A 26,467-nucleotide genomic window follows, 5' to 3' on the forward strand; every position below is an offset into this window, starting at 1 on the left:
GTTGCTAAATTTTTTTGTTTGGTGTTTGGTGCTGAGCAAGTAGTGTAGAGTGGGTTTTTACAGAGTTTTCACTGAAAACAGCCGCCTACTGCGGACGAACTGGCATTATGAGAGCGAAGCTAAACAGTAAAATTGCGGACTGAGTAGGACTAAGTAGACCTGAGTGAAAACACTTCCATCTGTATCTGTTCATCAAATTAAATGATCCGTGTCTGTAGCCAAATTATCAATGGGCGGGACTTAGTCTGGATGTGGGCGGGGCCGATCAGACGTTATTTAAGCCTGAAATTGGTTTATGTTGATCAGACGTTTTTGATTACAATAGTAAGAGAACTTTTATTTTTAAAAGGTTCCTATATTTAGAGTTTATTAGAAATCAGACATTGACACATTTTACTGATGATACTCGTAAAACGTAGCCTACATTATCTGTACCAAATACTCGTTTCAACTGAGTACTCGCTCAGCCCCACTATAAAGCAACAGATTGTTTAAAATGCTCATTAATCTCACACAAAATTTGAGTCCTCGACACACCTTAAATTGACCGTGCTTCCAACTGTGTACTGATTTGTAGCAATATTTGATTCATATTTAATTTGTTGTTAGATATTTCATTTAGTGTTTCAGTGGTCAAAAATATTAATTTCAGTCTGTTTAATTGATCCATTATAATTCGGTTATGCTATTTCATGATTTAGGATAACACCCATATTGCCCATTCTTATACAGTATATTTCCTCCACATCTATTCACATTACTGTCATCACAGCTTTATGATTTGGTGACTGGCATGCTTGTAAATGTGGCCGATGAAAGTGACCTTTTACTAATTCTTCTATCAGAGACAAAGTTTGTTAGGATCCTGATTGTTGGTGACAGAATGAAACATTAATTACTTGATACGTAATAATTGGAAATCAGCATTTTCCCTCTCATTGCAGGAAAACCCGTTTAAGTACATGGATGCAGAAAGCAGACAGGTGGAGCTGTGAGACTCGTTATTTTCAGAAAACGTTTAAATAATAATTCTCCTTTTGAAAAATCTGGGTGTTTTTGGTGGCAATCAGCTTTGAGGAAAGCTTTCATCAGCAACATAAGTGGATGTCTGAGTGGCTGTAGAGAGCTGTAGTGTTTTGGAGGTTGTGTCCCACTTTGCTGCTAGAAAGTGGAGAGGGTCGAATTCATGCTGGACTCTGGGGATGTAAATGTTTCTCTCACTCTCTTTCTATATATACACACATATTATCTCACAGAAGATATTATCTCACATTTTTGTAAAAAATTGATTGTATCTTTTTATGTGACAACATTGAAGAAATGACACTCTGCAGCGGTTTAGACAATAATGGCAGTGCGATGTGTTATTTTTAGGGGTCAAATGTACACTGTTATACAAGCTGTACTCTCACTGCTTTACATTGTAACAAAGTGTCATTTCTTCAGTGTTGTCACATGAAAAGATACAATCATGTGTACTCACTTTTGTGAGATACTGTCTGTGTGCGCGCGCACACACACACACACACACACACACACACACACACACACACACACACATGTTGTCCACAGGCGGGGTGGTATTAGGTAGCAGTGGTGACAGTCACACCAAGACATCCACATGATTGCTCCATTAATAACCTGCTGAGACAAACTCCTTGTACTACACGCACACACACAGCTTTCCCTCAGTCATTTTGCAGGTCCATGGTAAATTTCAGGGTTGCTGACAATTTTGTGTGTTAATCTGTGTTCCCGCTGAGTGTGTGTGTGTGCGTGTCTGTGTGTCTCCATGCAACCCAGGAAGCGGTTAGTGTTCTTGCGGCTGCTTGTGGTGACTTGTCTCAGTGTTTTCTTCTCGGAAAATTGGCCTGAATTACATGTATCCAGAATGAGAGGGAGAAAATGGATTTATAGAAAAACCAACAACAGGGGAGGGAGGGAGGGAGGAGAGGTTGATTGAGGTGATGCAAGAGTCAGATGAGGGGGAGTCCAGTCGAATCAAATTTATCTGAAAGGGCTTTTTCACGAAGCAGGTCTGCAGCAAATTGCTTTGCAGACAAAACAAACAGGTACAGATAGAAACCCAAAGATAGAAAGAAACAGGGAGGGGCGGGGGATGGACGAGGTGAGGGATGTTTTTCTTACTCTGGTGATGGCGGCATTGGAAGGGAGCTTGCGCCTCGGCTTCTTCTTCCTCACCTCCTCTTCTTCGTCGTATAGATACTGAGAGAGAGAGAGGGAGCAGAAGAAGGAAAGCAAGAGAGAAAAAGAGGGGGAGAGAAAGTGAGAGGCGTTTTAAAGAGTGTTATAAGGTTAATTCTGGATTATTACAACGTGGGTTTTAAAAGGATACGGCTGGTGATATTCTGTAGGTTTCTTATTGTAAACAAATCCCATTAAAAAGACCAAAACAACAATGGATTGATCCCATTAACATTAAGTATAAAGTCTGTGAGCTTCCATTGTTGCACTGTGTGACATGTGCACTGTATTTCTATTTTTTTTTTTTTTTATCAGGGTGCTGTAGATAAGCACTAGTAGACATGGGTGTTAATCCACGGCTTAAAATAGTCCCCAACAAATATACAATTTACTCTTGTTGAGTAACGTTTGATAAAAACACAGTGCCCAGCTAAGCGGAACAAAAAACAAAAAGTCAGAAAGAAGAAATAGAGATATGGACTAATGCATTTTTATCTTTTTGTGAGATTTACTGACAATAGAAAAAATATAGAACAACACGAGCCTTGTGATTAATTTCATAATTTTGGCCATTGTTTCAATCGATAATCATAACACAAGTACTGCTGAGGTCTGAGATCATCAAACAGGGAAGGAAACATGAGACGACCGGGCTGACCGATCTGAACCACTTTATTTTCTGATAAAACGAGAGCCTGAAATGTCGATAATATTCCGTTGAATACAAAAGAAAACTCCTAATTATCCTAAAAGTTGAATCTGAACACCAGCCGTGACCGATTTGCTCTGTCTAGTCTCACTGCTCCAGTCCAGCAGTAGCTTCCCTCACCCCTGTATCGTATCTTTCCAATCGCTTTGCTTGGAATCAGCTTCAAAATGTCCTGAGTCTCCGGGAGCCGGTTTCACTCGTTGCATTTAAAAGTACTTTTAAGTAACTTCTGGCTGGAGATGTTATGATTAATTACTTTGTTTGTTCCTTGTTGTTGATGAATTGTGGTGAATATTTAAGAAATTTTTACCATAACTTGCTATTTATTCCGATTGTAAATTGTTATGTTTTATGTTAATGTTATATTTTTTTTTTAATTGTGCTGCTGATTTTTTATCGCCAATGAGTTTTTTTCATGGTTAAATAAAGGTATGATAATAAAGGAGAAATGTGATGGCATTGTTTACACTTCTTACAAAGTTAATAAACCATGAGATGAATCAACTGCTATAATAATCATTTGTTGTAGCCCTTATACAATCACACCTGTCCATGAACAGGGTCGTCGCTGCCCTCCTGTTCTGATGAGTAGCTCTCTTCCTCCTCTTCGGAGTAGTTGTCGATGTCTGGAGAGCGATCTGCAGAGACAGAGGACATTTGAAGAATACAGGGGACGTATTGAAAGAGGAGGACAAACACAGACAGATGTGGTAAGACGCTGTGCTAAGTATAGCTGCAATATTAGTCGATTAATCCATTAGTTGTCAACGATTAAATTAATCAGCAACTATTTTTTTATCCTCTCTGACTATAAACTGAATATATTTGGGTTGTGAACAAAACAAGACATTTGAGGACCTCACCTCAGGCTTTGGAAACACTGATTCACATTTTTCACCATTTTCTGACCATTTATGGACCAAACAACTAATTAATTAATCATGAAAAAGATCCACAGACTAATCGATGATGAAAATAATCCTTAGTTGCAGCCCTGCTTACCAGACATCTTTGCTTTAGGTCCCTCGTGGTCGATTGGCTGGCTGGACAGGGAGTAGACTCGCATCTCAGCGACGGGCACCGAGGCGTCCTTCAGCTGGCTGTGGAGCCCCAGGACCTGGGCCCCCTCACTGGGGTGCTGCATCACCTGGACGTAGAAAAAAAGTAAGAGAAGAGGTTGAGACGACGGTACAGTGAGTTGCATTCAACGTGTGGTTTTATTCAGACAGCCTTCAACTTTTACAAATAGCACACCAGATGACTTCAAGAGTCTCTGCCGTATTCTTCCCATGAAGATGCTTTTCAACATGTGAAAATGCAGCATAACACATATTTTAATATTTTTGTACAAATGGTGCTTTCGGGAGATTTGTTTTTTATTTCATTGATTCAGGAAAAATAAATCATGATAGCATTTGAAATGCAGCCTGTAAAAAAAAACAAAACAATATTTAAGGTTTATCATGACAGCAAAAAAATCCTAGATAGTAACCAGTTTCATATCACAAAGATTATTTCATTACCTACCTGTGCTTGAGTATACAACAAACTATTTAATGAGAACAGAAAGAAGCATTTTATGTCATTAAGTTACATTGGTTTTCAATCTTTTAAAAATGAAATATACAGGTTTCTATCCATATTTTAATTTTCTTAATTTTTAAGTAACATGCTCCTATGTTTGAATAAAATCCGGATATGCTCAAAAAAGCAAGAAAGTCAGATGCATAAACTCCAAACAGAGAAATTCCCAGGAAAAGATCCTCATTTCACTCGTGCTCCTCTTATACACACAGCAGGGAAAAACACAGGGCACGATTTTCAACGACATTAGAGGAAGAGGAGGAGACACGGGAAGCCTGAAATAAAGCTTCTGCAGACAGAGAGAAATACAGAGAGACAGATTAGACAGCAGTGAGAGAAGAAATGAGAACAGACGTAAAGCAGATGTTGAAAATTGAGAGGAGGAGGATAATGGGACGAGGAGAAAAAAGGAGGTTGAAGAAGATAAACAAAAATAGCAGTCAGGGATTAACAAGACCAGAAACTGTCAAAGACAGCAACAGAGAAAACCTGAACATCTTCAAATTTCAGTTCTCTCTGCGTGCCGCAGCAAACGGCAACATCATGTCTCCTGTGTGTGTTTTGTGCATCTAACTGACTGACATCCAGCCTCTCTCAGCAGTCTGGCCACACTCAGAGAGTTAATGAAGTCTGAGCGGCTTATTATGAAGACAGCTTCAGCCACACATTAAAAAGAGACATTACTGCTCTACATCCATTCGCTTGGCTGAGGTTCAGCTAACCTGTTTCAGACACTTCAAATGCTGTCAGTAGCTTTCTAAACCTTCCCGCAGATGCTAATTTTAACCACTTTCCAGGCAGAAAGACAATTATGCAAATCTGACGAGGCAAACATCACGAAGATGCAATATCCATATTTAATGAGAAACACTGGTATAATTAGATTTTTTTTTTCCTCCACCAATTTTCTCCATGAATAGCCTGAATCCGCTGATGGATTTACTGCAGGTTCATCTCCTGAACGGTGCCACCGCTTTTTAAAAATCCATTAAAAAAGAGCTCACAGAGTTAAACTACTGCCTTGACAAATGAAATTCATTATGCCGAACAACATAGAGTGAATTCTGTCTAAAATCATACTTTTATCCCTAAGATAATAACAGCATTATGTGCTCCAGGCAGCAGAGAGGAAGTGGGAGGTAATTGAAGGTAGGGCAAGGTGAAGTTTGAAGTTGTGCAAATGCTAGTTAAATGGAAAACCTCAATGTTTATATGATGTCGCATAGTTAGGTCACGCTGCAAACTGATTGCAAAAAAAAAAACAAAACAAAAAAAACTGCAGTCACAACACTGTTATCCTCTAAAAAGGTCTCACGTAAATTAAAGATGATTTCTTGATCTTGTTGGTAATTTTTCAGCGTCATAAAAGCACATGAAAAAACAAACAAAGCCATGTCTTTTGACATTTACTTCTCGTAAAATACTGTTCATTTAGTGGCAGCTTCATGTTGCACATAAAAATAACAACCAGTAATAATATTTATTAATATGTCTTTTTTATCAATCTCCCTTCACCATAGACATCATATAAAAACTGAAACTTCACAAGTATCAAAGTGACACGATTATATGACGTGTTTGTGCTTTTTCCTTTTTCTTTGAGTTAAAATAATACAATATAACTATTCAAAGAAGAAATATAACATATTAAATCTCTCTCTCACAAAAGAAAAACAATAAAACGCTTAAGGTGGCAAATGTTTGCTAATGTTAGCAAATAACATAGATGCTATGAGGTTAATGTGTTTGCTCACTTTATGGCTTTTGTCTGCTTATGCTAATGTTAACCTGGACTTATAAACTATGCAAAGGTTTAACTGGAGTCCTGCAGAGTACACAAACGGCGTGGGTTTTAATTTCAGGTGCAGTGTTTTATTTCACCCGTTGATGGCACCACTGCAGCACTACACATTCTTTCTGGAGTCCGACCAATACAGGAATTTTACGACAATTTCATTGATTTTGATATTTGAGGATTTTAAATTGATACAAATTTATCTGCCATTACACACGCCACAGGTACACAGTAACCCTTTAACTAGACATGCAACAATTGGCCATTAATCTAATAGTCAATTAAAGGAAAACTCATTTTGGTAAATGATTAATTAATTCAGTTATATTTCAAGCAAATAACATTTACTGGTTCACGCCTCTCAAATTTGGGGATTTGCAGCTTTTTTAAAAAATCATATTTGATGATGAATGAAATACTGTTTGGTTTTGGACTGTTGGTGAAGGCTGTTTGTTATGGCTTTTTAATTTTTCATAGACTTTAACGATTAATCAGCTGATGAACTAAAATATTTGTTAGCTGCAGCTCTACCCTTAACACAGAAGTATAAATCCAGTTTTACGCTACATTTTAGTATGTCACAGATGGCGTCTTTAAAGCAACTCAAGAGAATCTTGGGAAATGAGGGCAAATTCAATGCGAAGCTGTTGTGTAAGTATCCCTTGTGGCTACGCATGACAGTGTTTTCTTTTTAAAAGAATGTGCTTTGCAAATAAACTTGCAAAACATTTTTGAATTTCCACCTCACAATACCTGCTGGGGCAGTGGAGTTTACGTGTCACATTGAAGAAGCACAACGGCAAAATAAATGACATTTCTTTGAGACTTTGGGACTTTTTTTGAGAAAACCTGAGTGTATCCCCTATAGCATATTATTTTTCTGACATTCACAGACACACACAGCTCTCGGCAGACTTTTACTGTGCCTGTGAAGGAAGTGAGTTTGAACCTATCATGCGTATGAGTCTGTGTTTGTGTCCTTTGCCCTCTGTAAAGCACTTTGTAGCTCAACCTGTCTGCTGAAAGAGCTTCATGAATAAAATTTGACTTTATTTGGGCAGCCTTCAACAGCCAGCAGACATCGCCGAAGACGTAAGCAGCACACTATAATACATTTAAAAAAGGACTGGCAGTTCGGCTTAGAGGTCACAAGAATAATTTGATCTTATTCTACTGCTGCAAGTGGTTTCATTTGCTCTTGATAAAAGACTCCACTAACTGTTGAGAGTGCAAACATCCTGGAGACCAAACTTACATCTTGATTAAGTCTGTATTCATGTCCTTTTCTTTCCATGAAGTACTTTGTGGTGAGCCAGTTAGTTCAAGGTGTTTTATGCTGTAAATCACTCTGACTTCACAGCGTATGAAAGCCACCAGTCATCCGTGAAGCACAGGGAACATCCACACGTGCAGTGCAGACATATGCCATAAATCACAACCCTTTTATAAAGGCTTCATATTGTGAGAACACAGAATGTGAGGAGCTTTTGGCAGGAGAGGCTCAAATTTAATTGGAAGTTTGATCTACGGCAACATTTATGGTGTCTGAGAATAGAATCGCTGGGGCAAAGATCAAAATCTGAGGTTTGATTTTAAAGTGCACTCGCTTGAATTGTGTTTAGATGAAGGTTAAATGAAGGTTAGCAATAAATAAGTTTCGTCGCTGTGAATATAAGAATGACAAAAGGAAGAATGCGTAGGGTATGAGAGAAGACCATCCCCTTTTATTGTGGCTGATAGGTTAGAAATCACTCTGTGACGACAGTGAAACGAAGTTAACCTGAGATTGGACTGGAGCAGGAGGCAGAGGGCTGCATGTTTAGGGAAATGAGCCTGTGACCGGCGGTTTGTTGGGTCAACAAGCTCAGATCAGCTGGGACATTAGTCTTGCTGAGGAGGATGAGACGCCGCTGACTCAACAACTCACAGTTGACGTGCCCTCGGATATGCAGCTCAACCTCCATCTGCTGCTGTTGGAGGTGCTCTGTGCTGAATGCGTGTGCACGTATGTTGCCTTTCCTCCACCCATCCTGCAGCCATTAACGAGTGCAGTCACAAATCATTAATTCCGAAAATACTTGTGACACACTTTACTGTTTCAATCAAGTAAACACCTCTGTAAATAATGTGTGCAAATGATTTTTTGTTTGTGTTGCTACGCAATGGTTATAGGATTTTGGACATTTTGGTGGGAAATGTTCACTATTTTTTGACAGTCAAGACAATTAAGGCTTAATTAAATTATTATTTTTAAAAATGTATTTATTGTACACCTGTTTTTAATTATTAAAATAAACAATTAAACTTTTTTGAAAATAATTAGGCCTTATAAAAACGTACAGTGTACTGCCTTTTAGTACAAAAGTCCCTTTTTCTCGACTGAAAAAAACGGACTTGTGATAAAAGTGTAGCTTTAAAGGCATTCTGGGAAAAGTGGGATACTGACGCAGAAGTGATTGAGAAACACTTCTGAAAGGTTGAAAAGACTTTCAAAAGAGTTTCAAGAAATGGATTTTCTCATAAACCTCCATGTATCATTTTATTGTTGTATTGCTCGAGTTGAATCAAGTTGAGGTACCTCAGCCATGTTGATGAGTCCCAAGGCCAGGGTCTTGTAGCCCAGGATGGTCCGGTTCTTGTATCGCTTCCGTCGCTGTAGCATTATCTGAAGCTTGTTGGCGTCCCTCTTCAGGAAGTGTGGGTACTGCAGGTACAAAATACACATATACACGCACATAAGCAACATGTGCACACATACACAAACACAAAAACAGCTGGCAGGCTGGCTAGACGGGTTTAGATGCAGACTGCCATTTGTTTCCCAGGTCATGATAATAAGGCTGATCTAGCTGGCTCGTTGCATAAGGCATTCACACCCGCTGACCTGTCTCCGGCGTCCTGAAGTGTCGAACCACTTAGCCGCATCCCAACTATGACATAACCCATCATTAAGAATGTCACCGGCTGCACTATAAATGGAACAAAACCGGCTCCTGTAACAACGTTCAAAGCCATGAAATCACTCTGTTGCTCGGTTTTAATAGGCCTCTGCAGTGCTGCTGCTGTAGAAAGCTGAATGTATAATGTATAATGTCTGGCTCGCTGCACTTGGTAAGATCCAGAGAGAGAAACTCCCTGACCTTTTAGCAGCATTTAGAAACATGGAGATTGGAAAGGATAATTTAGAGCATCCCACTGGGGATTACATTAACCATGTTCTGTCTGGATGCACTAAGGTAGTGAGTGTAAAATGCTGTATGAGTGTTGATGAGTTATTACTTATAGCATCTCTGTACCTGTGCAACAAAGACTTTGTAAGTAAAGGCAAATAGATTCTGATTGGGATCAACACTATTCATGACAGATAAGGGTGCTTTACACAAACCAGAGCCAGAAATTGCATAAGAATAGTTCCTCCAGGGTCTCATGCCATTTTTGCTTAATTATTGTGGTCCAAAGTTAATTTGTAGTTGCATGTGACAATTACATCTTCTTTGTTCTGTAAATACAATGTCAATACTGTAAACAGTTGTGACCATTTAAGGAACTCCCCCAAAATAGTTTAAGGGATTCAGGAGGCCAACAAATGGTTCACCCCCACGCTCATGCAAAACATTGCATGTTTCCACTTTTAGCGTTGAGAATTTGAGAATGCTTTATGTTTGTCAATTTTTGCGTGCTTTTGACTGACAGGCACCTGACCCCACTGAACCTTTGTCTTTACCTGCAGGGAGAAGGTGAGCTGTAGGTCGGTCTCTGTCGGCCCCGCTGAAGACAGCAGGATCTCATTGGAGCGCAGGATCCGCTTGGAGCCCTGAGCAGGCAGAGGCAGGAGAGACAGACAGAAAAGACAAAATAGAGATTGCGTGAGAGCCGGGAAAGAAAAGTGCGGAGAGATGGAAAGATTACTGTTAGTATGCCCCAGCTAACTCCAGCAGAGTCAGAACAAGGAACTCTCATCAACCACATGCAGCAAGCGTAGGAGCAAAGGAGGTCGAGACAGAGGGAGGCGAAGAAGAGGAATCTGACTGAGAGAAGACAGCAATGAATGAGCAAGAGGCAGCAGCAGCATGGAAGAAGAATTAAAGCAGCTTAAAGTGTATTATGTGCCAGAAACAGCAGATAATTTATAAGTTTACTAAGATAGAAAACAAGATTGAGATGGTGAAGAGTGAAAATAAGCCAAGGAGCAGAATCTGGGAGTGGAGCCACAACATTATAGAGGGATTTAAACACCTTAAATTGTATTGAGTCAACAAAGAATGTCTTCAATTATGGACAAGATCGCGACGACACAGAGCACACGAAGAGGAACAGATGAGGAGAGGTGAAGGAATAAAGGAATACACTACATTTAGAGGTAGAAACAACAGATAAACTCTTAAATTTCCATCTTAACTGTATTTTGTGGAATCAGCAGACCAAATCAGACAACATACGTTGTATTTTCTGAAATTACCCATGTTAACTTTTACCAACATGGCTGCCTCTGCTATCAGAACAGTGTCAAAAGGTACAGAAGAAAATGAATACTGGACTTTTAATACTAGGAAACTTTACAAGAATCAAGTATGAGAAAAAGTTACACAACTATGGAGGAGTTGCAGAAAGTATTTTGGCTTTAAACAAAGAGAAGGAAGGGTGTCCAGATCCAATAATCTGACTCGACAAAACAACAAACGACTCAGCAGACACAGAGTATTGAAGAAATTTACTCATTTAGCAGCATTTCAACATCTGCTGATTTGGCACACTTAATGAAAGGAATTCAACTCTTTAAGTCCTTAAATACTTTTTTGCTGATTAAAGCAAAATAAATAATTGCTGAGGCTGAAAAACTGCTGACGAAAGAAAACATTAATTCAGTAAACAAAAAACGTCAGGTGTTGGTACTATGTTCATACAGTGAAAACAAAACTTTTAATATTTTAACATTGTTGCTGCGCTGATTTTTACATTTATTAGGCTACTATTACCATTTTGCCATTTTTTGGCGAGATACCTCATACCTGCAGTTTGACGGCGATGACCACAGAGGTGAGGTCTTTATCCAGCTCCTTCAGCATGACCAGCTTCTTCAGAGTCAAGTTGAAGAGCCTGTAGACAAACACAAGGAGACAAGTGATCAGTGGTGAATTTCTTCCCCTACAGAGCTGAGTTACCAGGTTTGGCCAGAGTGTGGACAGCTAACAAACTGTTGGCCATGATGTATATATTAGTGAGTATATATACACTCATTAATAATATGAGAAATGCCTCTCATTATAACCCAATACAATTCAACAGCACCACCAACTACAGTCTAAAAAGTGACCTTACAGCAGAATCGACACCTCTCTAAAATTGTTTCAACAAAAACTGATCATTATAACCTTCATGAAGGGAGGATTTACTGTGTGCGTCACCCCCTTTCTGCTTCATCTTCACTTTCTGACTCACCAGTGGACCATCAAATGAAGCAAAAAACAAAAACTGACACTTGCAGAGGCTTTTAAGTGAAGATTTGTGTTTTATCTGATGACAAAATATAAAATAAAAGATTCATTTCATGCTGAAAATAGTTTGTTATTTTTGTAAAAGTGTCTTTTTTCCAACTGAAGCCAACTCTTACATCAGCACACCCACACAAAATTATACTGGCCGTCAAATTTCTATTTGAGAAATATTGATGATCATTTTGAGAAATATTGATGAAACAAAAGTAAGTGCAATTTGTATTACTTAACCCACAACAGAAACGCTTATATTGTTCGAAAACACGGAGAGACATACACAACCAGAAGCACTTAAAGAATTGAAATGGAATCAGAGAAAACACGCCACACCCAAACATCAGCTGTGCAGCCAGGGGTCAGTCTGATCAATAATTCATATCCAGGGCTTTAGAGACAGAAAGTAAACCACTACAGTAGACCTACCGGGGCTGGCTGGAGGCAATCGAAGAGAAAGAGATAAAACAAAGGAAAAATACAGAGATGGAAAATGTCAAAGAAGGATAAACAGGAAAAAGACAGACAGGCTGACAAAGGAAGAGAGAGAGAGAAAAGAGGGACTCAGACAGGGAGGGGAGATAATGACAAATTAAAAAAGATACAGAGAGGAAACAAGCAAACCGTCAACAATGACGCAAGGAGAGGGAGGGATGGAGCAGGAGACGTGAAAACTGAGAGACACATCAACAGAGAGAACAGAGATCTGGGGATGACAGAGGCTGACACAATGTGTTGAGAAAGAGATTAACTGGCTGTTTTCCAGGAGGGGAGAGGAGAAAGCAATCCTTGTGACAAAGATTTTTTTATCATGTTTGTCATAAAGTGTGATAACAGAGTATGACATTTCACTGCAAAACGAAAGCTTTAATGACAACTATAAAGATTAAAGGAAGACAGAGAGGACAGGAAAATTGCGCTCGCGATCCAAACACACCTCTCCACCCTCAACTCCCTCTCATCGCACCTGGACCTCCCTCCAAATCCACCCCACTTACTGCCTTTCATCTCTCTTTCAGCGCTCACATCCCAACACTGAAATGGACAAATGGTGCGACTGCTGACGCAACCACTATCACTCTGCGACAAACAGAGAGCCTTTCTCCTCAGTCCCAATGATTCCTGAACAAGATCCAAGTGTCCAGGAGAGGCTCAACCCGCCAGTAAAAACAAATCAATGTCTGCCTCTGATAACCAAAAGGGCAGCTAAGTGCAGCTTCTGCTTACACCTACTGGATCTAAGTAGAGTGAATCAAGGTGGAGAGGAGGCAGAAGAGGCCATGTGCCAGGGGTCGATTTGGGCCGGGGGTGAAGCACCTGAGGTAGGCTATTAGGGAGGAAGGGGTGAGAGAGGAGAGGACAGTCAGACTGGGAGACATATATACTGTAGTGGTGGTGGAGTCAGAGATGAACTGGAAGTTGCATCTTTTTGCACTGTTGCATTTTAGAAAACCAAAATCTCATCCTCCATTGTTTTAAAGAGAAAGGAACAGGAACTTCACATACAATAAAGAAAAGCAGCAAATCATGTCAGTTGAGAAGCTGGAACAAGAGAAGGTTTGGCATTTTTGCTTGAAAAATTACTTAAATGAATACTCCGTTATCAAAACAGTTGCAGATTAATTTTCGGTTAATCGACCAATCGATTGAAATGTTACGATATAATTGCAGATACGATACCCTAGTTTTGGTACCGATTCCAAAGGGAATGAATGAATGAATTTTAAAGAATTACATAAAAATTGTGTAAAACAGGCAGAATTTCGATTAGGGCCGAACAATTTGGCGGAAAAACCTAAAGTCAGACACAGAACGGCATAGAGAACACGGTTGATTTTCAAAATAAAAGACCCTTTGCAGACTCCCAATCGTACATCAACAATAAACACAGTTAAAACAGACAAAAATAACTAACAATTCAACTATGTAGCCTACTTAACCATAGTAGAAGCACAACTGAAGAAATAAGCAAACTCTGAACAAGTAAGCAAAATCAGACAGTTAACACATTAACAACATGTAGGCTAAACGCTGCTGAAACACTTCATTGAGAGTTGACGCCGGACAAACCCGCGGCACAACTGCTGCCTGTGTCGGTTCGCTGACACCATTATCCCCCCTTTTTCCACTAGTTTCGTTTGTTGTTGTAAAATGTACACACCCTGTGTCCGCTCTGATTGGTGAGTAGGACCGTAATTGGAGGCGCATGGCGCTTGTGATTGGCAAGCATGACAACAGAATTAATTTGTAACTGCATGACTGTTTAAAACAGGTCAGATGTGCTGTATAATTAACCTATATTTTAATCGCCATCTTTATGATTAGCTAATCGTGTTCTTTCAAATCGCAATTTCGATTTATAAACGATTAATTGTTCAGCACTGATTTTGATCTATACCAAAAATCGAATTAAAGAATAAGTAAACAAGATTACAAATTTATGAATACGCATTTCGCTACTCCTACTCAATGGAACGTAATAAAGCCCAACTGTTCTGCTTTTTAATCATTGTAATAATGAATAGAGGCCTACCCAGCTTTACAGGAACAGTGTTGATCGTTCATATCGTTGTCTTTTGTCTCAATCGTCGGGGGATGCGGTGGTTCACTTGTACTGTGTGATCGGTAGGCTTTAACTTCTATCTTTCATTTTTTTCACGTCCGTTTGAGTCAGTTCGACAGCCTGAATACAACCTTCAAATCTATAATGCAACTGCAAAACTGTCTGCTTCTTACTGAGATTGCTTTTTCCAACTAATTTGACAACATTTCTCCAGGGAGTGCACTAATAGACAGTGGCTAGTCGCTCAGCGAACATTATGACACGTATTTTCTTGTTACATCACAAGAAAGGGGAAGTAAAGGCTGGACTACAAACGAGCTGTTTTCAGGCAGGAGATGGGGACTCCCTTTGCGTTGGACTTTGGGCTTTTTCACTTTGCAAATTCTATTACATGCACAAAAAAGATCTATAACTCATTAAAAGAGAGAGGAAAAGCCAAAAAGCACAATACCACCTTTAACGCATTCATTAGACATACATTAGAGAGGCTGGGACCAGCACAAGTGGCTAAAACTTCTATCTATTCCCAAAGGAGATGGTGATTTATTTCTGTCTGTTGACACATTTTTTCAAAATGTGAGCCCACGTCCCTCCAGTTTAAAGTGTCCCTTCAACTGTAACATGCTGTTCAGAGGGGAATCTAAAAGGACTCCAGTTTGTATGAAGTCAGTCTTAGCAGTTGGCACACATCAGACGGACATCATTGATTTGTTCCTCCTCTGTGAGCGTTTCCCTCCCAGAGTGCAATCAATCAGAGCTGACGAGACAGTAAATGTTTACGACACCACCGGGGCCTTCTTCGTCGGACATCATAGCTGTAGGTTATAGCTTTTGGAGGGTCCTAAAACTCCTCAGACCAAGAGTATGATGAATCAAAACTCAACCTCTCAATTTACTGCGGTCTCTTAATCAACTGCTCGGTGGATCATTACATGGATGACATAAAAACTTCCCTCGAGATAAGCTAACGGTAAATAGCCACGATGTATTTCATTTTTGCTCAGTAAATGGATGCAAGTACCAGTGGGATTTCTGCATTACTACTTCTGTACTCGGCCGAAAAATCATCTTATTGCAGGAAACAGCTGCCTACAGGAGCACTATTTGCTACAAAATACTTCCATTTGTACAAAAAATGAGAAGAGGAACGGAAATTATAGTCAACCGTGGTCTTTAGCTGCTGTTTTTATTAATTTCTGAGACTTCTCTCACAGGAAAATTGCCAGGGCACCTCTGCGGCGACCCCTGCACTCTTTGCTTAACAACGGTAAATCCCTCCGGATGAGACAAATGCATAAAAAACAGCTCCAGCCTCGCCTGCCACACACTTACAGTACATGTCACTGAAGCCGAGAAGGGGAATCACCTTTCACATGGTAAAGGTCAAAACAGTCTGCCTGCCACAACTGCTTCCTCTCTGGTGCAGTTCTCACTTCACTGCCCCGTCTCCTCGAGACGTAGCCTGTCACTACACCTCGACAGTCACTACACATCATTATCAAGCTGAGCAAAAGAAGTGACAAGAGCAAAGGAGGTTTCTAAGAAAAATACTAAGGAACAAGGAGCAGTACAGCAACTAGGAAACAGCATCTTTGTTGCACGGTTAAGGATGGAAAAATAAGAGCACAGCATCGTCTTTCTTGCACAAATAATTACAAATCTGTTTCTACACCGCAACAGCTGGGATATAATTATAGGCTCCAATGCATAATGGCAAAAACAACAAACCAATTTGTTTTCTGGGGAACCAGGATTTTGATTAATTCCCAATAGAATCTACGTCTCTTAGATCCAAATTAGTTTTTTATACTGGTACTTGGACTAACAAAATTATGCTGAAGAAAGACTTTATGTATTTATCCAACGAATGTCAACAAGTCTGATATGTTGCTTCCTCCTTTCTCCAATGCAAACCTTTGAATCCCCTTCATTGCATTTAAAGTATTATACAAATGAAGCTGAGTTTTTAGTTTAAATGCATTCAGATATTTCTCACTTATTAAAGATAGATATGAATAGGTGAACAGGAAACTGGGACACAAGTGGGGGACTATTTCAGTGGCAGATCAATACACATTTGGTAATCTATTTCCTGCAGCACGTCAGTATATGTAACATAAGGGCTGCAACTAACAGTTAATTTATTATTGATTCATTAGCTGATTATTTTCTCAAATAACTGTGAAACACGCCCTTCACAATTTCCTAGAGAGCAAGGTGATGTCATTAAAGGTCCGACTAACAGTCCAAAACCCCAAAATGTTGTGTATATGTGCTTTAATGTCAGACCAAGATAAACAGTTTATTCTCACATTTGAGGACCTGGAATCTGTAAATGTTTGTCATTTTGCTTGAAAAATGATTAATTGGTTTTTAAACAAATGACAAATCGATTAATCAATCAATTGTTGCAGCTTACTGTGGGGCTGCCTCAAAATAAACTACAGCGTGTGTGTTCATTGTAATGAAGGGACAGAGCAACAGTCTGACTCATAGATTTTTAATGGTGTCAACAATCGAGCTCGAATAAGCTTTCAGGCTTTGACTACACAGACAATTGTTACAAAGATCAATCCATCGTTTGTTCTGGTTTTTTAACGCATTTGCTGACATTTTGAAAAACAAAGAATACTGAAAGCCTTCGCCTTTAAGACCATAAACCTCAAAGCAGCTGTAGGTTAAGCAGTTGTTTGACTCAACAAGCAGGATGTTTTAGCTGGGTGGGACATTTCCTTCAGGGGCTAACGTTCAGTTAAGGTGTAAGTTACTTACGTAATTACTCAGTCCACTAAACTGACTGACTGAAAAGCTTTTCTGTGCTTGTCTAAACTTCGTGTGCTGTTTGATGCAGCCAGCCCCACCCTACTGAGGATTAAACAAACTGTAAAAGTATGAGCAGATGCTGTTTGGGAGAGGTCTGCTCCAAGATAACTGGGTGTCCTAATCGGGTAACGTGCCTCTGCAACTGTTTTGTAAAACACCTTCTCAAAAATGGGAGCTCAGAGGAGCAGATTTCCAGTTACAGTGTGTTTGACATCACATGATCAATAAAACCCAGAGGCGCACACAGATTTCCCCTGCAGTGTTGAACTGTGCTACTGACAATGATCGCAGCCTCCACAAGTGAACGTTATTGCCAATGTGGAAGTGCCTCAATTTGCAGTTCCTCTAATGGCTGCTGGCTCACAACTACAAGGAAAACAATACTTCTCTTAAAAAATGCACGTCAACACATTTTTCCTCGCAACACACTAGTTTTACTTCTTCTAAAGTGTGTGTAGGGAGGAGATTAGGGGTGAACAGCACTCGGATGGTTGCCTTTGCTTGACTGAGAGGTGCCTCAGGCCCTTCAAACAGCTGGAAAGATGGCAACATGTGGAAAACCAGGCTTCACAAACATACGGGTGACATTACATGATGAGGATGTGATGAGTTATTTGTACATTAAATCTTGATTATTCTTTAGTTGTATCTAACAATTATTTATTGCCCTTGGAAGAAGCAGTTGACAAAACAAGCTCTGCTTAAGTTCTACTTATTCACTCATTCTGTAGCTTTCATCCATATCACATGGTCTCAGCTGATGATGACCACGTGAGGCGGTAAAAAGCTCCTAAACAAGCAAATAAGATTGTTTTGTCTATATTGATAATCCATTTATCATTTCAGTCACGCAAATGTGTGTTTTTGTCAGACTGATAATTTTCACCCTTTGTAAATGAACTGATAAAGCAATCTGATGCTGTTGAGTTCCCATGCAGGACCTTTGTTTATGCCCTTGTTCTGTGTTGTGAAACTGTGCTAGAGTCGTTGGATATTACTCAAAAAACGACTAGAATTGACAAGAGCACATGTTGAGAAAGACGTCTGCCGGCAGAGCGTGTGTTGATGTGTCTCCCAAGTGGGTTACTGAGTGCATCAGTTTGTCATTGAAAGTCTTCATGGTTCTACAAACCGAAGACCCCCTCCCTGTCTGACTCAACACCCACTGAATGAATGTTTAATGCCCCTCAGACTGATACGCCTCGTGTTTTCCCAGCAGACGCTGCTATTTGTTTGTTTATTTGTCGGAGGAAAAGGGGCATGGGCGGATGAAGGGAGGTAGCCGATGGAGGTAGAGAACGGTTCAATAATGTCTGTGGGAGGATTGACCTCTGACAATGTGGAAAGGCCAGCCTCTGAAGAAAAAAAGACAGCTCGTCTGTCAAAGACGACAAATGTAGTCGCACACAAACACACAGATTGAGCCATGAGACAATATCAAATATCAGACTTCAACGAGGGTGCTCATTTAAGGGGCATTTAATTGATGTTTCTGTCAGTAATGTTATTTTTTCCAATTCAAATATATTTAGTCTATAAACATGTCAAAAAATAGCTTTGCGCCCTTGAATTTTGGCTTTTCAAGAAGTAGTATTGAGGTAGCCAGTCCCTAAGAGAAAAAAGCCCAGTTGAAGCACCTCTTTAGATGTACAAAAGTGACTTGTAACAGAAAAATGTAACAGAAAATCCCAACCATTTTAGAAGACAGAAGCAGCAAATGTTTTTATCCATGCTAGCGGCATAGCTCTATGGATGGCATTGTCTCTCAACAACTACTGGATGGATTATCATTACATTTTGTACATTCATGATTCCCAGATGATGTATCCAAACACCTCTGATGATTCCCTGACCTCTCCTCAACCATCGTGGAGGTTTACCTTCATGGTTTTGAGTGAAAAATCTCATAAACTATCGGATAGATTGTCATGAAATTTGGTTCAGAGATTCATGTTCCCTCAGAATTATTCATAATACTTTGGTGATCCTCTTACATTTCATCTAGCGCCACCACCAAGTCAGAATTTAAATTTGTCCAATACTTTGGTGTATGATGAGATCCCTGCAAAACTAATTACATTCCCATCATCCACACCTTTTGTTTGGGTTCAGTGTTAATTAGCAAATGTTAACTTGCTCACATGATACAATTTGTGAGCATTTAGCTCACAACACAGCTGTGCACAAGTACAGCCTCACAGAGCGGCTGGCATGGCTGTTGACTCGTTGTGTCGCTCCTATACTATGGGACAATTTACAATGATATTAAAGAGAGAAAAGCAGCAAATCCTCACATTTTTCAAGGAAAAAAAACAAACATGCATGGCATTTTTTTACTTGATGAATGACTAGAAAGATTAACAAATTATCAAAATTAAAACTAAACTGACTGACTAATACCTTCAGTACCAGATTAGTTTAAACTACAGCAGGGGTCTAAAAAGGAGAGTAGCCTGCCAGCAATACAAAGACTGCCATGACATCCCCATGACAGACATAAACATGGAAGAAATGAGTAATTTAAGCATAAAAATGTCAAGATGTGCGTCAAAGTAGTAAGTGTGTGAGGCTGAGTCTATGTCTAAAGTGTGTATGTACATGTGGTTGTGTGGCTTTAAGAGAAAGGGGTCTATGGTTCCCCCGTCATGGGACGTGTGACCTTGCCATGTCATACAATCAAAACAACATGCTAAGTACAGAGGAAAAAGAGTTCCATTGACCTTCATGCCATGTCCTCTCATTTATGCCCCTCCCTCAGCTTCCTCCACTTATTTTCTTTTTAATGGCCTTTATCCCTCCTCTTATCCAACATCACCATTCTTCCTCTCCTCCTACTCTTGCCCTTTTCCCTTTCCCTCTTGTAATCAGTGCTTCGTCTCCTCCCTCACATAAGGACAACTCCCACCCTTACCTAACAGTAACTCAACTCCTCTCCTTCCCCGCACATGGCAGCTCCGCGCCACCTCCTCTCTTAAGTAACAAGGCGTCCCCTCCTCCCTTCGGCAATTGTGATCAATGGCAGTGCCTGTGCTTTCGCTGACAGAAAGAGTAAGAGCCTTGCCCTCCCTCTTTATTAGCTTCCCCTGCTCTTCTCCTCCAAACTCATTATCATTCCATAACATGGATTAGTCTGTCCCCGACACACAGACGGGCCAGACACACACCCAGTGAGATCTACTATCTTATAGATAAGATACATGAAAGCATGTTCAGAATCGACACAAATACAATGGAAAGTAGGAGCACAGGAAATCAAGATGAAGTGAGTAAGCACACATCAGTGATAACAACGATCTACTGATGAAAGACAGACGCTAATGGATTCACCTGGTAGTATGTTAATGTAGCAACGAATGAAGTGGGTACAACATTTTTAGCAGGTGATTAGCTGTACGGTTGCAGAGTTATACTTGTTTCACTGAATACTGTGGACGGTTATCATAGCATGTGCATCTGCTTATCTACGGTTTTAAATTCTACTGGATTAGTATCAAGTTTCAAGTCTGTCGGGACACATATTTTGTGAAATTATATTAAAGCATTTGTTCAACAAAAACAGTTGGTTTTCATTTCTTTTAGGGTCACTGTAACTGATAATAACAATGATTTTGTAATATCGTGATATTCTCAGAGACGGTTATTGTACCATTATTATCTCATACGGTTGCAACCCTATACAGCTGAACGAATGTATCAGGATACTAATAAAATGACTTAAAATATATAGAATTATTATGAAAAAACAACCACCTGTGTGCCACTGTTGCATGTTGTATATTTTGTAAAACACAAAATCATATAATTATAAGATTCCACTTAAAGATATAATAATTTCATCCAGCTCAAGCAGGTAAACAAATATGTCACTGATATCAAACTATATAGTGAAGAATTATGCTATGATACTTCAATTGAGCCAATGCTTCAAAGCCAACGTGCATTTCACGTACCCAACCATTACTAGTGTGACATGACAGACTGACAATCAACGTGTATATTTTTTTTACATTAAAACCATTGCAGTCCATTTTCTTTCTACACTTCCCTCAAATACCCAAATGCACCTTCAAGGAAGACTTAAAAACCCCCATAAAAACGCCCTGCTCTTAACCGCAATACCACAAAACAATTACCTAACTGTAAAACAAAAGGAGGACATGACGGATTACCTGCAATGTATCAAGCCAAGCTTCAACACAAGACCAGATGTGTAAAACTTTGTAGACTAATGCTGGAAAAACAAAGGCTCTCAGTCAGCGTCAGCCTTAACCTTCATCATGTGTTGTTCTGAGGACAATCATGCAGAGGGAACAGATGAGTCTATTTGACAGTTACACTGAAAGACTGACAATGTGACTCTCAAACAGATGATCTGAAAACATTCAATTTACGTTGACTGTTTGTTCTTAATAATTTTAATAAATGACCAGTTGAAACATTCACACTGGACTGAAGGCAGATTGGTTAGTTCAATTTATTTATGAAATAAATAAATACTTGGTGATAAATATAGATTGGTAAGAGATTCATACTGTCAGTAGTTTGATAGATTCAGTGCATTGTTTAGCCGTCACCTTTTCTAATTACATAAATTTGTTTCCTTCTCAGATTTTCATTCTCTGACATTGTGTTTTGTAATCAAGAAACATTTAGTATTCTTTTAAGATGATTTCTCAGCATTTTAGCCTTTATTCATTTATTTATAAAAGGAAGGAGGACATACATCAAAAGGACCCTGGCCAACACTGAACTGGCAACATTGCACTTAGACTGTATGTTTCTTAAAGATGGAATATGTGATTCTGGAGAAATCCAGTACCACGATAAAGGGAACAACAACACAGAAAGTAACGTTAGCTAAGTTATTGGTTAGCAAACTGTCACTGCAGCTTCTGCTGCAAAGCTAACACGCAGAGAAGACGAGACACTTTCCCATTTACAGAGTCCGGGCTGTGTACAAACACCAAATTATTTTCTTTGCACACACATAATGGACAGAACCTTGAGGAGAAAATGTTTCAGTGTGGATTAAAATCGCTTCCTACACCTTTATCTACTTGTCAAATTTTGCATAAATGCTGGTCACATTGCTTTAACAGAAACCTAACACACTAACTCACCAAATAATTGCATTACTACAGACATAGCTAAGAGTTAATCACACACACACACACACACACACACACACACACACACACACACACACCACCAGAATGTGATCAGTGTAAGCACTCGGAGTAAAGTCAGCCAATCCCTATTCCCCTCTTCATCCACTTATTTGTCACCTTTCCAGAGTCATTTTATGTACGTCGTCCATCACACATTTAAAAAAGAAATAAAATGACCCACACACTTGGGCTGACAATAGAGATCATGCGACGATCAAGTTTCATATTATGGTCCATTGTTTATTTTGGGTCGCAAAATGCACCCGTTACATTAATAATTTTCTGCACGCTTTGCTTTCTTCATTGAATATTTAGAAAATATGCTATATCATGTATCATTATCTGGATATGAAATGAGGTTTTGGTGATATCGCACACCCCTACCACAGACAGGAGAAAGTGTTCAAACTCTGAAATCCAAGTGACCAAACATAAACGTTAGACTTTGATCTTTGGAGGTGTGTGTATGACTTTGTGTATTTTGGCTTAAAACCTCACATGGGGGATATCTGATCCCAAAGTCCTTAATAAGCTCCACACACTGACCCCTGACACGATCATGTACACACACACACACAAATCCAGAGCACACATAAGCGGACACAGGCAAACACTGTGCAAAGACAGAGACAGAACGAGATAGGGAAAGAATGCAAAAAAAAAAATCAAAGGGAGAGAGAGTCAACAATATCTAGTAGAGTGGCCGCTCACAGGAAGCAAAAATAACAAGCATTTGGTTCCATACTAACAACAATCTTAAAATAGCTCTGGGCTGAGTGGAGACAGGCTGTAAAGATGTCAACAGTTTGGCAGAGCGCGGCTGAATCATTTTTTCTCCTCTTGCATTTATATTACGATGCAAAACTGCATAATAGGCTTGTGCCAATTGCCGATTGGATCAGCTATCGACGATTAAAGGGATGATCAGTGATTGGTTTTTCATGCAATGACATTAAGGCGATTATAACTAACTCACTATCAGAACTAAGATGACATAAAAAAGCCTCTAGAATCTGCACCACACTGCAGTGTTTCCCATTCACGGATTTATTTGTGGCAACACGACACGCCACAATATCAGCACTGACCACGACATAATAAACAGGAGTAAAATCATAATTCATTGTGAAGCTACCCGCAGCGCAAAGATTTGCTCAGCACTTCTGCTTGCTCCATCTCTCTCTCTCTCACTCACACACACAAACAGAAACGGAGCTGTGTGTTTATAGAAAAACTAATGCATCCAAGTAAACTCTAAGAAGTTTTATCTATTTTCTTAACACAATGCCATCAGTCAGAGACCCACCTTCAAATAAGCAAGCATGTAAGGAGCCTAGCTAATAAGTACAGCTATGTTAACGTTAGAATACAGCCGGGTTGTCGAGGTTAGCACGCTGTACATAGCTGGTAGTCAATATAGATCGCTTGGTTGGAGAAAACAGTCGGCCGAAAATTGCTGTTGAAAATAGAAAAACAACAGGTTTCTCTTAGCGTTAAATGATTCTGCTAGGCAAACCAGGAGAAAATGTCAAGTAACTGTGGGTCCACAACTACGCAAAATGGAAAGAAGAATGGTATTTATTTTACTCTGAAAGGTATTCATCATCATTTACAATCATTTTACTTTTTAGTCATTAAACGCCTGAGACCCATTAAAGGCGACTGAATGGTTTGGAGGATCCAGTTATCTTCTGCTGTGGTTAAACAGACAGACGCTGTCAGCACTGATTTTACTCCAGTGTTGACAGAAGTAAAAGATGCTGACGTTTTGTAAAAAAACAGAATAGAGCTGAAGCATAAAAGGTTATTTTCACTGTTGATCAATTTCTTAATTATCTGTAGGATCAATCAATTAATGTAACTTTCCTGACTGTGTCCACAAGCTGGTGCCAAAAGGGCTGCTAGCTACCATTGCTCAATTTGTAAATACAGTAAAATCCAATATAGTAACACAAATACATTTAATCCAGCTATTTACTAAAGTTCTGCACACCCTATAGCATAGCTTATTTCTACAAATACGCACCACAATGAAAACAAATGTAGGCTTCATTTTCATTTATATAGTGTGATTCAAGGACCAGCTTGGATTAATGCACAAAAGCTAGTGAGTCATAACATTTCCTGTTCTTCCCATTCTGCCAACATAGAACAATACAGCATTAGCATTTTACTGCAGAGGCCAGGAAGATAAGCCAACAACACTTTCTCTGTCATGGTTTCTTTGTGCGTTTTGGTTGAGTTATTTCCTGTTTTACTTTGAAAGAATCCCTCCTCAAGTGGCATGTGTACATTTCCTGTTACTCGCCTGTTTTGGTTGTCTGTCCTGCCCTAATTAGTTTCACCTGTGTGTAGTCATCCTCCTCTCACGTGTATTTTAGTCGGTGTGTCTTCCCTGTTGTCTGTTTTGCTGTTATGTCTGTCTATTTGTCAAGCACCCCAGCCCCTTCTCTGTTTTTTAATCCAATGTTTTTTGGGCCTTTCTTGTTGAACTAGAAGGATTTTGATTCTTGCCTGTACCTGTTCTGGATTAGTTTTCTTTTTGGACTGCTTGCCTGGTTTGAGCCTTTCCTGCCACACCTTTGTAGTAAGCCAATGTACTTCTTTAATTTGAACTGTTCTCCTGATCCTTGCTTGACTACTGTGACAGGCTCTTCATTGGCTAGAAAACATTTTCAAGGTCACATTATCTTAACCCCCCCGATAAAAGAATTCCACCAGCCTTTCCAGAGCTTGACGAGATTGAGATCTGGCTAAGCAAGTTCAAAAAGAGCAGAACACCTGAGATTGCCATTATGTTAACTCAACCCCCCTGCACAAACACACAACTAGCCTGCAGAGCAGACTGAGTCATGAAGCTCTGCAGTCTGCTCTGCTTCTCATCCATGACCCTCTGACAGCTCTGTGACAGCCAATGAGCAGCTGGACAGGGCGGGGCTTACCGAGTGGAGAGGAGTGGGATGAGGTGTGGTACTGGAAGGCCAAGGCATCAATCATTGAGGAGAGAAATTGTGTTAAGTCTAGATGGGGTTGGAGCAAAACTGAGAGCTACAACTACGTGTATGTGTACTGTAGGTGTACATGTGTGTGTAAATAGGCTATACCTCCCCTTGCCTGGTGTTAGACACGATTAGCATGCTGGTCACATCAGCAGTCAGACTCCAGTGAGGCTGAGCCTTCCTCCTTACTCGCACAGAGTGGGGCAGCAGACCAATGCTCCAGTAACAAGGGAATGAATAGGCAATGTGGCAGAACAGTCTGCACCCAACACTATTAGGAGAACAAGACACTGTGGTTGGGTTTATGCATGCGTTCAAATGCTTTTGTGTTTTTGTTTTTTTTTAAAATCACATTTAGAGACCCCAATTTCTTTATAAGAAAAAGACAAGCAGCCTTTGACATTTTTTTTCTTCTTTAAAAAGGGGAACTCCTCCAATCTTACATCAAATTCTTGGAGGTGTACTAACTGCATATGTGACAGAGGACTACATGTTTGAAAATTAAAAAAATCTGGTGGTGTGGAATTAGAAAGAAGTGAGGTTACCTGTTTTCTGTAGCTCGGCGCTCATCTTTGCATGAGGCCAGCAGCTCTAAGGCTACGTTAGCTGCTACTAACAAAACACACCCAAATCTCTGACCTAAAGGTTGGTGGTTGAGTTGCATTGTGGGTAATGTAGGTGCCAGATTTTGACCAGGAAGAAGTATGCGTGAAATAAAATGACATCTTTGGATTCTTTCTTTGTTTTTGTTTTTTTGTTTTTTTTTAAACTGTGACCTGTAAAACATCGGACTCGAGTTGCACTTCATCAAGTGACAGCAGGACATAAAACCATGAGTACATCACCATCACACACCAAATGTTTTGGTATGAGAGTTTAGCACTATGGCTTTGGTCTACTGTCAAAATTAAGGACTTGGTTTACGTCAGCCATATTTCACGCCTCGCCTCTAGACACTGAGTACTTGATTCTCAAAAGAGTTTGGTTGGCATTTCTCTTAAATGGCTTATGACTAAAAATAAAATGTTACATCCACAAAAGCAAATATCAGCTGCAAGTGGGAGGAATAAGTTTCAACAGCATCTGACTCATGGAGATCAGGAGATGCAGTGGTTTCATTTGATGAACAATT

General features: G+C 39.7%; 1 protein-coding gene across 1 annotated transcript; it reads right to left on the bottom strand.

The window, feature by feature from the left end:
* Positions 1–2,148: 2,148 nt before the first annotated feature.
* Positions 2,149–26,008, bottom strand: LOC123967335 (phosphofurin acidic cluster sorting protein 1-like; the record flags this gene model as incomplete). The annotated part of the gene is made up of 7 exons (XM_046043399.1): positions 25,881–26,008; positions 11,303–11,390; positions 10,018–10,107; positions 8,872–8,997; positions 3,917–4,061; positions 3,461–3,552; positions 2,149–2,226 (listed from the first exon to the last, which is right to left on the bottom strand). Coding segments are annotated over exons 1-7 (738 nt in total), but the record flags the coding sequence as incomplete, so codon positions are not given.
* Between the last annotated feature and the right edge of the window lie 459 nt (positions 26,009–26,467).

The sequence above is a fragment of the Micropterus dolomieu genome, unplaced genomic scaffold, assembly GCF_021292245.1.
Source record: "Micropterus dolomieu isolate WLL.071019.BEF.003 ecotype Adirondacks unplaced genomic scaffold, ASM2129224v1 scaffold_289, whole genome shotgun sequence".
Classification (NCBI taxonomy): Eukaryota; Metazoa; Chordata; class Actinopteri; order Centrarchiformes; family Centrarchidae; genus Micropterus; species Micropterus dolomieu.